Here is a 17,769-nt window from a genome sequence, read left to right on the forward strand (position 1 = left end):
AGCAGCCATGCTAGTAGCAGCCGCACTAGTTAAGTATTGCGCACTAGTTAAGTATTGCGGTAGCGTTACGTCACTATCACGCAATTTCTACTAGCATTGGCCATTGTTAAGAAGTGCATGCTACAGAGCCAGTAGCGCACGTAGCGTGCCTCGCTATAAATACGGTGCGCTAATGTGATTAGCGCACGTAAGATTTATTTTGCGCTATTCCAGCGCAGTAACTTTGATGAACCAAGCTGAGAGAGGGAGCAAGATTGGGAACAGGGTAGGCAAAAAAGGCAGAAATACAACACATGATGGGAGAAAGCAAGCAACAGTGGGAGACTGTAATGGTCAGAAAAGTGACAATAACGTAGGTGGAAAGGAGACCTTTTACATCTCTGCTCTGCTGCCTGTCTGAGACTGGCTACCTGACTGTGCAGTGTGCACGCTGCCGCCAGCCCCCACCACCGGGATTTTTCGTCCCCTTCGCCACTACATGTCTCGCAGAGCACAGCAGCCAATCGCTGCGCTCAGATGCTGAGAGACACCCGGGCGACCAATAGAATGGCTCGGGGGGAGAGGCTTGGCCAGCACTATGACTATAATAGGCTAGAGGTAGCTTAGCCACTGCCAGCCAATGAAAATCATAGTGTTGACCAAGCCACTCCCTCCGAGCCGCGCAATTGGGCGCCTCTCAGCATCTGAGCGTAGCGATTGGCTGCTGTGCTCTGCTACTAGCAACACCAGAGGAGAGCAGCTGTGAATGAATCCGTAGTTGGACTGACTCGGATTCATTAAACTTCAAAGCACGAGTCCAGCCTGCCCCTGGCTGCTCTCTGCTAGCCAGTGCCTAATGCCTATGCAAACATTCAATGCAGGACGGCCGCAGACGGAACGAACTCTGCAGCGAAGTTTTTGAGGAGGGAGGGGGAGATGCGAGCAGAGAAGGGGAGAGAGATTGCAGGCTGCAACGGGAGGCCGGGTGAACCGCAAGTGGGCATGAATGCATGGGGATGAACGGCCATCATTGTTAACACTCTCTGCCTGCCTGCACACATGATTTTGCCCCTCAGCCGCCCCAAGAAGTGCTGAATTTCTGGCGCCCTAGGCCATGGCCTATGTGGGCTTGCCAGAAATCCGGCCCTGCTGATGTGACTTCACACATGCGCCCCACGTGCAATATGCTTGCAACCACATGGGAAGTAAATGAGGAACGAGTGCAAAAACATCAGCAGGCAGGATGCACTGGGGAAGGCGGTACATGTACATTTGTGGGGACGAGGCATCATCACTAGGCCAATTCCAAAAAGACTTCATGCTGAAATCGATCGTGAATTGGCCTGCGGTTTATGGCAGCCAACAGATCGCTCTCTGATCAGATTAGATCATAGAGAGATCCGTCTCTTGGTCGATCGGCCTCCAAAAACACTTACTGTATGGCCACGTTTACAGTTGTAAGCAGACTGCATAAATGGAAATTGTTGCAACAACAAAACATAATTTTTTTTGTTTACCAGTTTGGCTCTAATAAATGCATGCCATCAATCCTTGCAATACATAATTGGATGCATAAGCATTCCATGGTTGGTGAATGCCAGTGCCCACATGTTGCTGCCAGTCACTGGACCAGTCCGTGTTTAAAATGACCTGCAATGTTTCTTGCCCTCCGCGGCTCATTACTGCTTCACAAAGGTGGGGCTTTCTGGACAGCAAGTCCCAATGTAATACATGGAGTACTGTTTCCATGGCTACAGAGAAAAGCTATTTGTGATAACCATCAGTCTGGGAAAATCTTAGCTGACTGTAGATTGAAATGAAGATTATCCTATACAATAAAATGCAAGTGTCCCTGCGTCATCAACTGAATGGATGTGTCCCTGGCTTTTTTGTACTGAGCATGTGCGCAGCCAGGGCAGTTAGGACACAGGGCCGGATCTGACAGTTTGCTGTCTGTGGTTCACAAAGGTTCTCATTGCATTGTGGGAAATAACAGCTTTTTCCAACTGCCAAGCAAGCAGTTCCCTCTGTGCATATGCTTCAGACAGTGGTGGGGAACGAGCAAGCGGGACACGTAGGACCCGCAGGACCGGAACACTTCAATGCAGAAGTGTAATGACGTCATTGAACACTTCCACATATGAAGTGTATGGGTCCAGGCGGGGTAGCGTGTGCGCTGCTCTGCCTTTCTCCACCTCTGGTCGCCCTGATTGGAGGTCTCCAGCAAAGCTCCCCCAGCCCAGCAAATCACCCCCAGCTATGCAAGGCACCCAGCAAAATCCACCCCAGCCATAATTTAAAGGCACAGGATGTTATCAATCTGTCTGCTCCTAAGAAAGCAGCATGTAGGCACACTGCCAATTTATTGCAGGATTTGTATCAGCTGCAACTAAGAAATGATTTTCTTTAAAAAGATTATTATGCTGCATCTTTCAGAGCAGAGAGGAAGTTCCGAGTGCCATTCATGGTTCTGGACAGGACCCGGGATGTTCTGGGATTTGTGCGTTTTGAACTTTGGCCGACTGACTTTGGCCGTTTCTAGAAATGGCCGGCCAATGTCAGAAATTCCCAGCATTTTGGACTTTGGCCGACGTCAAACCGGCCAGTTTTAGAAACGGCTGTCCAATTCTAGAATTGGCCGATTTTCTGGTTTTGGCCATAACCTATACACAGAATCAGGAGACATTAGACATACAAAAAAAGACCTCAGATATATGTCTGATTACATAAGAAAAAATAAATCATATTTACCAATTAACCGATTTAGGACAGTCGAGCTTCCGCCTCTCAGTAAGGCCTCAGTTTCCTTGGCTCCTTACCAAGTGATTACTGTAAACCAATCACAGTGATCATAGACAACAAACTGAAATAAAGGCCCTGGTCCTTAAAGGGGCCATAGCCTGCTTTCCTCTGAAGAAGTAGCTGTATTGCTACGAAACATGTTAGGCCGCATATTGACACAATTTGGCTCTGTGCCAACCTTCTACTTGACTTGAAATATGAAAATAATTGTATGTTGATGCAGAATTATGCAATTACTTTAAATGTTAATGGAGCTTGAAATAGACCAATAAAATGCTTCCACGGCAAGATTTAATTAGTCCATTTTACAATAGATTTTCATAATGGGCATTATTCTGTATCTAAATAATTTGCATAATTCTCAATCATTTCTGTTTTTATTTGTGCATCAGCGACAGTTCCAGCTAATTTGGACTTTGGTACATGTAGATTTAGGCATAACATGATTCAAACGTAGCTGGCACATTGTACTGTTAAATCATGATATAAAATAAACTGTTTACTTTTGCAGATGAGTGATGTGGCAGCAGGTGGCGCTACAGTCTTTACAGATGTAGGAGCAGCAGTTTACCCTAAGAAGGTAGAAGTTCCTGTCTTGAATGGTTGTCTCCAATTAACATTATAGATTTGAAAACTTTTCCAAACCTTGTACTGCAAAGATTTGTCACCCTATATATTTTATACCCAAAAATGTTTAAAATTGGGGCAAGGTGACCCCACTTTGAGCCAAAACATTAAGGCTAGATGCACATCTTTGGCACAACTGAAGGCATGAAAGATTTATTAACAGACTACATCCGTATCCTATTTTAGAAATGAACAATGAAGATAATGGGAGACATGCTGCTTTTGGGTGCGATTCTTGCACCTTTATGTGCCGTCCTTTAAAGCTAAAACTGGGATACAAAACTCTCATGGGAGGTAACAAAGGGATAGTTAAATTTGATAAGTATCCCTATTCCCTACTATTTTCCTATTTATTTAAATTTTGTTTAGGCATTCTTGGTGTTGAATGGCTCAGCTGTGTTAGTACAGGGACAACAACGGATAATTTGCATATCCAGCAGTGATGCATCATGGGAGACGTCATATGCTTACTTCTGTTTTTAATAAGGAAAACTTTTGTTTCGTGTAACAGGGAAGTGGTTATGTATCTGAAGCCTCTGTGTGGTGGATGAAAACACTTTTATTTAAGTGCTGGTGCACACCTAAACACACAAGCGTAATCGCAAACACTATGCGTTTTTGAAGCTATTGTTCAGTGATTTCAGGCATGTGCCTAGTGATTTTCTGAATATGCCTAGCGATTTTTTTTTTTTTTTTTTTTTTTTTTGTGTTTTGGTGTCAAATTTTTATTTTGTACAGTAGAGCTGGAAGACACTGAGACTGAATCTCGCCTCAGAAATGCTTCAGGACCCGCATTTGCGCTTGTATAAAAATCACATGTCTCTGGCGTGGTCCATCCCATTCAGCGCTAGCATTTTCAAGAGCACTCAACATCACTCTAGGTGTGCATTAGCCCTCAAAGATAAAGGAGGCTTGTGGTGGGAAGGAAAGTGTAGTGTGACATGTTTATATAATTCACACACCACTTTTCACATTCTAGAGTAGTTGAAAAGACACACACCGCCCTATGAGTGTTAGTTAAAGAAGTTATTGGAGACGGGAACTCTGGGAGGAAGAATAAAACTGTAGGCGACGGAGGCCCCATATCCTATTTAGGTTTATAAATATCTCATTGGAGAAAAGTTAATAAAATGCCTTTAAAGCTCCCACCATGGAAGAAAATACTCCAAATATGTTTGCTATTTATTTTTCTTTTTTTTCTTTTTACCCACCCTTTAGTACTTTCTCAAATTCCAAGTTTTAATCTCCTCTAAAATAAAAATAAAAAAATCTCCTGTGAGAAAACTCAGTAGAAAAGTTAATAGAGGGTGGGCCAAAGTATTAAAAAGGAAAGAAAATAAACCACACCCCCTTTTAACCATTTATGCAATCACATGTGTGTTTTGTTTCCACAGGGAACAGCAGTGTTCTGGTATAACCTCTTTGAAAGTGGAGAAGGAGATTATAGCACAAGGCATGCAGCCTGTCCAGTATTAGTTGGAAATAAATGGGGTGAGTATGAACATATAATGTACATGCATGTGTAGTATTCCTTTCATACCATGTGTACACATGCAGAAATATATAGAAAACCATTATATTATACTTCAGTCACTGATCATTTAAATAATAGTGGGAATCATGTGAGACCATCCCTTGTGTGATAGGTGGTATCAAGCACTGATCTGTACTGAATTATGGAACCTCTGGCACCTCTTTGCTTAAAGGATACCCGAGGTGACATGAGATAGCCTAGTTATTTTTGTGTGCTAGGCACTGTACATACACATGTCTGTGTTCCTTTTTTTCTTTCTCTGCTTGAAAGAGTTAAAAATCAGGTATGTAAGTGGCAGTTTGTCTGGGTCGGGACCAGGTCTGACTCTAGCGTAACCCTCACTGATAAGGAATTGCAGCCATAAGACACTTTTCTGGCAGTAAATGGCTTCTAAGATCAGGAAAGAGATTAAAAAAAAGTTCAATAGTTCATATATTTTAGCCCTGGCATACTTCAATTAATGTCATTGAGAAAATGCCATGAAACAGTAAAAGCTCAAAAGTTGATTTAAATCTAAAAATGACAACGTTATCCCACAGTTTTATTTTATAAGGAGGAGGACAGATACAATTATCTCAGTTTTTTTTTTGTTTTTTTTTCCGGCTCGGATGTCCTTTAAAGTATTCTGATGATGCATGTTAAAGCCCATATTTGCATGTTGTATCTCTCGTCTGCCATTATTTTAAAGCGTCCATGAAGCAATATAATATTGATCAGGAGAATTCAGCTTCCTGGAGTACATTTATTACTCATTCTTGACAAACACATGTATACATTTAAAGGGTATTGCTTAACCACTTAACGACCGCCTAACGCCGATAGGCACACATTTTGAGGAGCCCCCCCCCCCCCGCAAATCAATAATAGCCGGTGGCGATCAGACCCCCCCAGCAGGACATCCCCCTAGTGGGGAAAAAGGGGGGGGGGGAAGTCTGATCGCCCTGGCACATACCTGATCGGTGCTGCGGGCTGTAGAGCCCACGCAGCACCGATCACTGGAATATCCCCTGGTCCGAGACACTGAAGCGAAAAAAAAATGTATATAATGAATTGGTTGTGTAGTACGGATAACCACTAGAACATTAGTAGCAAAGAAAATATTCTCATTTTTATTTTCAGATATATAGTGTTTTTTATAACATTGCATCATTCTCTAATATTTGCAGTTTACACACTACTCAGCATTCTAAATGATTTTACAGAGCAGGCCAGTGAACTATTGACCTGCCCTGTGGAGAGAAAAAGAAAATACAATGACTGACACTTGAGATAATAAGCTTCAGAAGACAGAGCTCTCTTCAACTTTGAAAGTCGTGGAACTCAATGGCTCTTTTTGCATAGATAACTGGTATTTCTTAACTCTTCTTGTACTGGAAACAATATTAGACTTATGTCTCTGTGCCTAATGTTTTATTTCTTAGCTGTACTACACATACAAATCATATTTTTTTTTTTTCCGCTCTAGTGTCTCTTTACAAGGAAATAAATATGGCAGTCTCCATATCCCTCTCATTACAGTTGTCCTTTAATACTCAATACCCTCCCAAACATAATTCTAATTGTAACAAGCCTGTCAATTTTCTTTCTCTTCAGTATCCAATAAATGGATCCATGAGCGAGGCCAGGAGTTCCGAAGACGGTGTAAATTATCTGAGCTGGATTGATCCGAACCTTCCCTATGTGAAAATGAAACCCATCTCAGCCACAAAGCTTTCCAAACTGTGCTTCGCCCAGTTTGCTAGCAATGAACTATAATACCGTAATCCAAGAATGCTTGGGAGAATCACTTGTGGAGGACATGATCCAATTTTTGTTTCCAATACATTGGTGAAAATCTATGTAGATTTGCTAGTCTACATGGATTAAACCCATGGAAGTGCCAAAGCCATGAAAATCCGATTTTCTAAGTCAAGGGTGGTTTGTGAACTCTCAGCCTAAACTTTTGTACTTTGAAGATCCCAGGAGAAGATGTAACGACCAGCACCTTCTAATACCCTTGTAATATATAGCCTTATTGCCCACCCAGGGTTTGTGTGTTGCTCCTGTCCTCTGAATTTCAGGATTGGCACATTAATGTATACAACACACAGTTTAGGTTTCCTTGGTGACAGTTTTTTGTTTTGTTTTTGTTTTGTTTGTTTTTTTAATTTATATAATCCTATAGTTTTATGAAATGGCCATTCTAGAAATACTAAAAAAAGGACACTTTCGGCAGGAAAAATTGTGATTAGGCTGTCATGGAGGATTCTGTGGCCCAACTGCCACATGCTAACTGGAAAGAAACCGTTACTGACTACAACACATAGCAAGGACTGGTTGCTTCTAATGAAAGCCTAATCACAGACATTTCTTTAATGCATTCCTTTTTAAAGCGGTACTTTAGGATAAAAAGGCACCAGTGCCCAATAATTGTAGATTTTCTACAGCCACATCAAATTATATAATTAGTTTTTTTTAATACCTTAAATTTTAATTGACATAGGTGCTTAGGTTCTCTCTACTTGCTGTTCATAAGGTGCAATGTTTTTTCCATGCAGTCTCCAGTTCCATATTGACATCACATCTTCAGCTGAAACCGCTTCTCATGCTGTGCAGTGGAATCCGTGTTGTTAGCAGGATGACTATGTGGCTAGGCGTGTCCTAAAACTGCAGCAGCCTCTCACTGTGGAATAATTTGTGCTGCATTTTGTCGCAACACCTGGTAGGGCAGTAGTTTTCGCTTACAATTTTCCACTTTTAATAGAAGAATTAAGTCAGATTGATCATTCTATCAAGCGGGTATGGCCAGGTTTAACCTTTAAAGATTCTATAATCGTACCAGTATGTGTGGTATATTGGTGATGTAAGCTACCACAAATTTAACATAGAAATTCCATAACTTGGACTTAAACAAGAGTTTTCCCCATCTGGGCTAATAACAATTCCCTGCATAGCTCAGCTTAATTGAGCTGTTAAGTTTAATTTTATTCTGAACCTGGAATACATTTCTGTGGATGTTCCTAATTCCCTAGTTATAGAAAATAATAAAAAAAATATGTTATTACTGGGCAACCCTGATGGTTGTATACCAGCACCCAGATGATTGTTTTTCATAACTGGCCACAAGAAGAGCAGCAAAACATTGTAATTGTGATGCATAGCACTTTTCAACCCAATTTCAGGAGAAATACTGCAGGGGCAGCCCTAAAACCTTTTGATGACCTCAAGGAGATCTGTACATTTTTTAGATGGCTGCTTGTGACCGCAAGTTCCAGCTGTAGCCACCAAACAGTGGTGAACAAGTCAGGTAATGCGATGCTGCACACAATCATAAGATTGGGTTCATGAGGCATGATAAAGACTGCATCAGTATTCTAGCCTGTTGACGGGAAGCCTAATAATTTGCCACTAAAGTCCAAAAGCCAGTAACGTGAATAGTGCATTCCACTGTACTGCTGCTCAGTCTTGGTGCCAAAGGGCAAGTGGAGTTGTGCCAGTTTCTCTATGCTTAGCCTGCCCTCAGGAAGAGATGATTTGTAGCAGAATGGCTGCTAATATGGTGGGGTGAACAAAAGTAGTTCTTGAATTGCTGCAGAAGAAGTTCTTTGTTGTCATTCTGACACTCTGCGTAGACCGATGTCTGCATGGTGTCTGGCTGTACCAGGCAGGCAGCCGCACTTCCTGTGCTTATAATCTTGTTGAATAGGCTGAATTGGGTATTGGGTTTCAGTGGAGGAATACTTTCAGGCAGGTTTCACATTTTGCACATTTGAAATAAATCACATCTATGTCAAATGCGTTTTCACAAATAGCATAGCATTGAATTTCAAACTTAAAAAATTTGCACACTAATCGGAAATGCAGACAGCAGGTCTATTTTTTTGTGTACAATTTGTGTTTCATTGCAACTCAGTAGGAACCCAGAAAAATTGCATTTGATTTGGACGTTAACAGATGTATATTTTTCATGTAAATTAGTATATTGGGATTCATACAGAATTTTCATTGAGATTTTTCGCATACAAACACCTTTAAAGGGAACCTTAACTCAAAAAAAACCCAGGAGTTTCACTTACCTGGGGCATCTACAAGCCCCCTGCAGCCATCCTGTGCCCTCGCAGTCACTCATGGCTCCTCCGGTCCCCCGCCGCCAGCTAGTTTCGTTTTTGCCGACTGGGAGTCGGCCGGCCGCTATGCGTACCTTTTTTACGCATTCCCGCGGGTGCAGTAAGCTATCGCAGACATTAAAAAGTTCATTTTTATGCGTTACATGTGCCATGCGTAAATTTTTACGCATTGTACTCGTAACGCGTACAAATGTACTTGTTGATGTCCTTGATAGCTTTCTGCACAAGCTGGGATGCGTAAAAAGGTACGCATGGCGGCTGGCCAACTCACAGTCGGCAAAAACGAAAATAGCTGGCAGCGGGGGACCGGAGGAGCCATGAGTGAATGCGAGGGCACAGGATGGCTGCAGGGGGCTGGTAGATGCCCCAGGTAAGTGAAACTCGTGTGGGCTTTCTTAAAGGGAACCGAAACTCAAAAAAAAACCCCATAAGTTCCTGCTTGAAAAAAAAACGAAAAACAGAAAAATCGCGAGCATAGAATCCTTCATGGAGAAAATCGCATGCTGTGTTTGCAGTAAGTGTGAACCCTCCCTCAAGGTTAATTTTACACCCTTAAGACTAGGGCACACTAGAGAGATTTTTGGCGCATTTTTGAAGCTCCAACATTTGCCGGTGCTTTCAAAAATGCTTTGCTAGTGTAAGTCAGTGGTGTTGAGCCCACTGGAGCGCTTGTGATTTTGGAAATTGCAAATGCAGGACATGCAACATTTTTTAAGCATTTGGGCTCCAATACATAGTATGAGTTACCGCAATTGCCAGAAACGCAGTACAAATCACAAAAAAGTGCTATTGCTTTGTTTAGGCGATTTCCAGTGTGCCCCTGGCCTTAACAGCCTCCCACTAGTTTAATAGCTGTAAGCTAGTGACTGCTGGTATTTAAACACAAAAAAAGTAACTTGGTCTGTATTGGATACAGATAAACTACTCCGGTTAGCGTTGTTTCTTTTTTTAATTAACTAAATAATGCTTAATCAAAAAACTAAAACAAAGTAATTGGAGTAGTGTAAGCTGTACAGTAATTAGTGAGTGAACCATGCATACTAAACTCTTCTGGATTGTCCGTTATTTCTCAAAGCAGTATGACAACATTGAACACCTTTTGGAGCAAGCTGAGCCTGGTATTTTGGGAGCACTATACTATTGCATCAGGTCACAGCATTACTGACCTCAGCATTGACTATGAAGAATGAAAGCCATTTCACCCATTTAATGCTATATGTCCTTTTCTCTATTAAATCCCTTGAAACACTTGAATAAAAACCGGGCCGTTACTGGCTTTTGTTCTTTCCTGTGTGGCGTTTGGTGCCTTAGCTTCCCTTATATATGAAATGTTTGAAGTCCTGCAACAAAATAGGTATATTTTTGTACCCTTGATTCTTCCAAATGTGTGTTTTAGAAAGTGGACCTTTTTGAATCCTAATTTCTCCACAGTAATTTGACTCCAGCTGAACAGGTACATTTACATCCCTACAATTCTGTGAACTCTTTTTGTACTTCAAAATCTATTTTTGTGGCAGAAAATGACCTATTTATATCCCTTTTTAGATGATCTTTTTGTATTTGTCTGGGGGGTCTGGAATGTGAAGTGTTCTCTATTTAGATAACCTCTGAAAGAACAGTCTGATCAAAACCTAATCTCTCTATTCAAAATGGCAATATTTGTATTGTTGTTCACTGCATTCTTCCCCCTAAAGTACATTTCTATAAAAAAGATAAAATGTGTCCTGTGCCTTTTTTATCTACCGCAGGCAGGTTCTTGCTAGTCTTGTTGGCGTTTATTCACATTAGGGGAATACTGATATACTGAAAAGGAAGTGCACAATAATTAGTTCTGTCCCACAATGCTTTGCAATATAAGGAATTAGGCCCGGTGCACACCAAAAACCGCTAGCAGATCCGCAAAATGCCAGCAGATTTTGAAATGCTTTTTCTTATTTTTCTGTAGCGGTTTAGCTAGCATTTTGCGGTTTTGGTGTAGTAGATTTCAGATATTGTTACAGTAAAGCTGTTACTGAACAGCTTCTGTAACAAAAACGCCTGGAAAACTGCTCTGAACTGCCGTTTTTCAGAGCGGTTTGCGGTTTTCCTATACTTTACATTGGAGGCAGAAACTCCTCCGCAATCCAAAATCTGCAGCAGCCCGGGAGTATGCGTTTCTGCTAAACGCCTCCCGCTCTGGTGTGCACCAGCCCATTGAGATACATTACCCTAGCGGATCCGCACCCGCAATCTGATCTGAAACCGCGACCGAACCGCTCTGGTGTGCACTAGGCCTTAGTGGGAATCCCAGACCATGCTTTCTGTCCTGCATATGGAACACTGTGTGATGTTTTGCTGCACTGCACCACACATAGGGCTTGATTTAGTAAAACCGATATAACTCCTATCACGGCCGCGCTAGTGGTTTGCGATTGCGCCCGGAAATTCGTGATTGTGTGCAAAAACTCTAGCGATATGAGTTATCACGGTTTAGTGAATCAAGCCCATAGTGTGAATGAGACAGGGGTCACACTTGGGGAAATTGCACCCGGGCTTCTCACATGCAGAACTGTGGCAGATGTGACATGTTATGTTAATCAACTGGCTGGGTCACATTACAGTTCAGTTCATGCATTCAGGAAAAAAAACTTCTGCATATGATGCTCATTGCTGTAACATGCACATTTAAAACAAATCTTGTCCCCGTAAAGCAGCTGTTTTCATGGACCCAATTGTGCTCCCTCTCTGAGTCCTTAGCACAGGTTTCCCAAGTTTCTGCTTAGTGCCCCAACACAATGCATGTTTTGCCCTCACGTGTACAGTATGCACAAGTGATGTCATTACAGTTGTTGTACCTTGGTGCAATATGCACTAAACTTAAACTGTTGAAATGACCACATGACTGGTTTAGGAAACACTGTTATGCCCTGTACAGATATTTTGTTACCGCTTCCAAAAACCATTATTTTGTGATCATTTCAGCTGACAGTCTGCAGAGGGGCATGTACTTTCCTGGGAAAGGGTAGGTGAGGAAGGAGAACTTCTACTGCAGGCAGAGACCATGTAAACTTGAGGGCAAAAGAAAAAAACAACCCCAGCAATTGCAACTTGCTAGTCTAAAGCTGAGTACACACGTACGATAACGATCGTTCGAAAACGAACGATAACGACAATTGGACCGATAATCGTGCGTTCCAAATTTTCCATTGATCTTTTTTGGACGATAACGACCGTTATTGTTCAATCCGACCGATCCAACCCGGCGAATTTTTTCGAAAGATAATTGTTCAATCGTTGCAGTGTGTACAAAGATCGTCCGATAATGATTATCTGTGGAGTTGTACGCAGGTTCTTATTGCCTGTCATAACGTCACTCCCGTTTGCGCATGCATTTTTTTTTTATCGTTCGTCGTTCAGTACTTTATACTTGTATCGTTCACGTGTGTACACAATCGTTCATTACGAACGATCTTTTCGGTCTAATTTGAATATCGTGTAAACGTCACGAATCGTTCGTAACGAACGATCTTTATTGGACGTGTATACGAACCTTTAGGGCTGGGACCCACTAGGCAAGCTTTAACGGTGCTTGCCGATCAGCAAAGTGCTATGCCAGTGGATCCCGATCGGGGTGGTTCCAATAGCAGCGTTGTGATCACAGAGCGATTGCAAAACATTACTTGCAGCATTTTGGGAGTGATCAGTGGCCACAGTAGCCAAATCGCTGCACTTGCGCGATATTGTGAGTGCAAAGTGCCCATAGTAGGTTCAGCCTTTATGCAAGTTGTAGAAAATGGGGCATGCATGTAAAGAAACCAAACTGCCAGTCAAATGATCATGAATAATTGTTTCAGCTACCAAAAATATTTTACAAGTTGGTGAAATAATTGAGGACACAGTTATTAATCATACAATATACACTGCTCAAAAAAATAAATGGAACACTTAAACAATACAATGTAACTACAAGTCAATCACACATCTGTGAAATCAAACTGTCCACTTAGGTAGCAACATTGATTTATAATCCGTTTCACGTGCTGTTGTGCAAATGGAATAGACAACAGGTGGAAATTTTAGGCAATTAGCAAGACATCCCCAATAAAGGAGTGGTTCTGCAGGTGGTGACCGCAGACCACTTCTCAGTTGCTGGCAATGCTTTCACTGTAGTGGTAGCATGAGCTGGAGTCTGCAACCGACACAAGTGGCTCAGGCAGTGCAGCTCATCCAGGATGGCACATCAATGCGAGCTGTGACAAAAAAATGTTTGCTGGGTCTGTCAGCATAGTGTCCAGAGTATGGAGGCTCTACCAGGAGATAGGCTAGTACAGCAGGAGACGTGGAGGTGGCTGTAGGAGGGCAACAACCCAGCAGCAGGACCGCTACCTCCGCCTTTATGCAAGAAGGAACAGGAGGAGCACTGCCAGAGCCCTGCAAAATACCTCCAGCAGGCCACAAATGTGCCTGCTTAACTAGCTTACAACCGCTCCACCCTGACGGCCATGACGGCAGCCCCAGGACCGTCTAGCGCCAATTGGCATCAAGTCCTGGGGCCGGTTACTGCAGGAGATTGCGTGCAGGCGCAGGTTTAGCTGTCTATTTACTTGGTACAGCATTGCGATCTGCACCAGCACTACTGGGGACAGCCGTGTGACATGGCTGTCCCCTCCATCGGCTGGGGAGTGATCAGCTATCATAGGCTGAAGCCTATGACCGCTGATCACGCTGATTAGCTGGCAGAGGGAGGGAACAGGAAAAAAAATACTCATTTTTATTTAAAAAATAAAGCCATTAATAAATAAACACTGGGGGGGTGATCAGACACCACCAACAGAGAGCTCTGTTGGTGGGGAGTCGGGGGGGGGGGGGGGGGAAATCACTAGTGTGCTGTGTTGTGCAGCCCTGCAGCTTGGCCTTAAAGCTGCAGTGGCCTATTTTTAAGGAAATAGCTGGGTCTATAGTTGGGACTCCATGAGGGTGGTATGAGGGTAACAGTAAATTCGGGCGCCTGAGGCAAGTGGACAAATCGGGCGCCGCCATTCACTCCCATAATAAATATCGTTTAATGGGCGCCCGACAGGAAAAAAGGGCGCCGGAGAAAAATAACGTTTTATAAGCGGCGCCCGGAGACTTTTACTGTTTTATAACTGCTTCTCATGATTACACATTATTTTATGATTTATAATTTTTTAAACATTATTTTTAAACGAAAAACAGCACAATATTTTTTTCACACGTTATTAATGCTTATCACAGGGGGGTCTTAGGTTTAGGCACCAACAGGGGGTCTTAGGTTTAGGCACCACCAGGGGAGTCTTAGGTTTAGGCACCATCAGGGGAGTCTTAGGTTTAGGCACCAACAGGGGGGTCTTAGGTTTAGGCACCAACAGGGGGGTCTTAGGTTTAGGCACCAACACGGGGGTCTAGGGGTTAGGGGTAGGTACAGGGAGGGTTACTTACTTTTTTTTGTTTAACGTTATTATACGTTTCACTTTTTAAACGGAAGATTAACGGTTTCACAATTGCCAATTTCATGCACATTATTTAATGATTTATAACTTTATAAAACATTATTTTTAAACTAAATATAGTACATTATATTTTTAAACGTTATCCATGTTTATCGTTTAAAACCCCGCGCCCTTTTTTCCCAGCGCCCCTTTTTAACGTACGCGGTATGAGTGCCTGACGTACACAGGTGGGGGTTGTGCTTACAGCCCAACACTGCACTGCATTTGGCAAAAATACTAATATTGGCCACTGGCGCCCTGTGCTCTTCACAGATGAAAGCAGGTTCACACTGAGCACATGGATGGAGTCTGGAGACGCCATAGACAAAGTTTTGCTGCCTGTAACATTGTCGAGTATGACAGGTTTGGCAGTGGGTCAGTAATGGTGTGGGGTGGCATTTCTTTGGGCACTGCAAAGCCTTCCATGTGCTTGCCAGAGGTAGCCTGACTGCCTTTAGGTACCGAGATGAGATCCTAAGACCCTTTGTGAGACCACATGCTGTTGCTGTTGGCCCCGCGTTACTTCTAATACAAGACAATGCTCATGTGGCTGGAGTGTGTCAGCAGTTCCTGCAAGATGAAGGCATTGATGCTATGGACTGGCCCACCCGTTACCCAGACCTGAATCCAATTGAGCACATCTGGGACATATCTTGTTCCATCCACCAACATGCATGCACCACAGACTGTCCAGGAGTTTGTGGATGCTTTAGTCCAGGTCTGGGAGGAGATCCCTCAGGAGACCATCCGCCACCTCATCAGGAGCATGCTCAGGCGTTGTGAGGAGGTCATACAGGCACGTGGAGGCCACACACTACTATGCATCATTTTGTCTTGTTTTAAGGACATTAGATCAAAGTTGGATCAGCCTATAGTGTTTCTTTCCACTCTAATTTTGAGTGTGATTCCAAATTTATCAGCCCATGATGGTCTGGATTTGATTTCCATTGATCATTTTTGTGTGATTTTGTTGTCCGCACATTCAACTGTGTAAAGAAAAAGATATTTAATAAGAATATTTTATTCATTCAGACAGGGGTGTAACTAGAAATCAAGGGGGCCACCTTCGAAAATTTGGATGACAGCCCCCACTCCCTGAGCCCGCTAAGGTCTGTTTTGGGGAGCAGGAGGGGTCACAGCAGGAGGGAAGATCATGGCCACCAACATTGGCAGGGAGGGGGGCCACTCTTCCCCTCCCCCCCACCTCCTTGTCTCGGGCTCCCCCCCTCAGCGCTTCCCCTCCAGCATCAACCATTGGCAGCAGCGGTGGCCAGTAACGCATACCACCATGTGTTCCACCGGTGAGGTCGCAATTATATTTCAATGGCACTTCCACACTGGCGCAATTAAGTTGCTGTGTGCTTATTTCCAGGAGAATGACTCACAGTGCAAACAGGAAGTCTATGGATTGTATGCTGCACTGTATGGGTTGCATTGCAGCAGTAGTGTGTGATGTGACTTGACTCTTGACCATTGCAATCCTAGTTAGACTATTTACCTTTAGAGATCCTATATAGCGCATTGCGTTCCCACCGCAGCTCGTTGCAAGGGAACATGACACACTGCCTGCGATGAGGGTAAAGTGCTCCAGATAACGCAGTAGCTGTAGTGCATTGGCGCAGTGCTTTTCAGCGCAGGTAGATTTGGGCGAATTACAGGTATAGCGCGCTCAGTGAGTAACATCGGCGCCGTCAGAAGATGGAGCCGAAGTTGCTTTTAAAACACAATAAATCGGCCTCCAGCTACTTATATCATTCCCCACAATTCATGGCGGCCTGGAGGGGGAATAGTAATTAACACGGCCCGAACTTTTGCAGAAGCAGGATCAGACGATTTCAAATGTATGCGTAGTGCATTACCGTGCAGCTGCCGTGGTATTTCAGGAAGTACACTGGAAGTTCCATGTTATTTTGAGTCCTACCGTGACTGTGGTGCGATTGTTGCAAACCGCACCAGGAGTACAAAATCAGCAAGACGATCAGGGAAAAAAAAAAAAAAAAAAAAGCAATCTTCATACTCTTCTCACTACAGTGTCCTATTAAATATTAATCAAGTTTTGGAGTAACACTGTTGGCCAGTGAGAGACAACTAGCTTAAATTAAGACATTATATAAAGAATAAATGTTTAATCTGAATGTTCCTAGCAGCTCTGTGATCAGACAGATTAAGAGAGTCAATTGGATTACTGTACTTTATTCATTCACATGAAACCATTTCAAGCTGAATACCATGTGTCCCCAAACACAGTAAGTGGCTGAGATTAAATGCTACATGATTGTTAATAGTTATTACTTTTTTACATTCAGTCAACTAAGGTAGGATTTTCAAATTGAGCTAAAATTGACACCTAATGACTGAAAGTCCATATTGATGTGAATAATGCCATTCATGGTACACACAGGTTTATGTACTTTTTTTTCTATATTTCTTATTCATTTTTTTTTCTTAATAAAACTGACTTGCATACAGCAGATGTTTTTAGTTGTTACGTTTTATGCCCCTCCCTTGCAGTATGAGTGAGCCTGACTCGTCCAGGGGAAAAAAAAGCTGAAAATGGAATAGACTAGTCAGGTTTCTCCAACAGTTCCAAAGCATTGTTCCGTTTCTTCGCATGCATTTTTTTGCATTACAATTTTGCATTACAATTGAGGTTTATATGCAAATTTTTGCATACTCTGGAAACATGAACGCGAATTTTACTGAGAAAAACTGTGGTTATATGCTAACAAGCTGTAGAGTGGGGAAAATGTCATCTATTTTTTGTCATGATTTTGTGTTTGAAACTTTTATTTAACTTGAATTGAACCACTTACATGTTCCTCTCCTAATCTGTAAACAGTGATGGCTGACCGTCTGCACACTTCTGAGTAGTCCTGTTCTTTTGGCGCTTTTTATGAACTATGACTATGCCCTAATTTGCTCTGCTCATCTGTAAATTTATCCTCCATGCAATGGCCAGATTTACAAGGTACTTATTGAATTGAACCACTTTTTGTACAGAAATCCAGCAGAAACTGAACGCCAGGTAGGTTTAAGGATATACGAGCTGACCGGGGTTAAAAAAAAAAAAAAGTACCTCCAAAGCTGCATAATCCTTCTAGGATGCGGTCTTGGTCCTTCTTTTTCGCCATATTGCATTCAAATCCTTTCTAATGTTCCCGGACCAGGCCCCTGGGTCTGGGTCATCTACGACCCAGATAGAGAATTCCGCCATAGCTGCCTGTGCATTTCC

General features: G+C 42.7%; 1 protein-coding gene across 4 annotated transcripts in view; it reads left to right on the forward strand.

Annotated features, from left to right (window-relative positions):
- P4HA1 (prolyl 4-hydroxylase subunit alpha 1) overlaps window positions 1-9,011 on the forward strand; it is a 110,609-nt gene extending 101,598 nt beyond the window's left edge. For all 4 annotated transcript variants that reach the window (XM_068257661.1, XM_068257662.1, XM_068257659.1 and 1 more), the window contains 3 exons: window positions 3,293-3,361; window positions 4,803-4,899; window positions 6,536-9,011. In XM_068257661.1, the coding sequence (XP_068113762.1) occupies window positions 3,293-3,361; window positions 4,803-4,899; window positions 6,536-6,606 (237 nt within the window). In that variant the 3' untranslated portion in view covers window positions 6,607-9,011. The remainder of the gene's footprint in view (window positions 1-3,292; window positions 3,362-4,802; window positions 4,900-6,535) is intronic.
- Window positions 9,012-17,769: the final 8,758 nt, after the last annotated feature.

Source organism: Hyperolius riggenbachi, chromosome 10, assembly GCF_040937935.1.
Source record: "Hyperolius riggenbachi isolate aHypRig1 chromosome 10, aHypRig1.pri, whole genome shotgun sequence".
NCBI lineage: Eukaryota > Metazoa > Chordata > Amphibia > Anura > Hyperoliidae > Hyperolius > Hyperolius riggenbachi.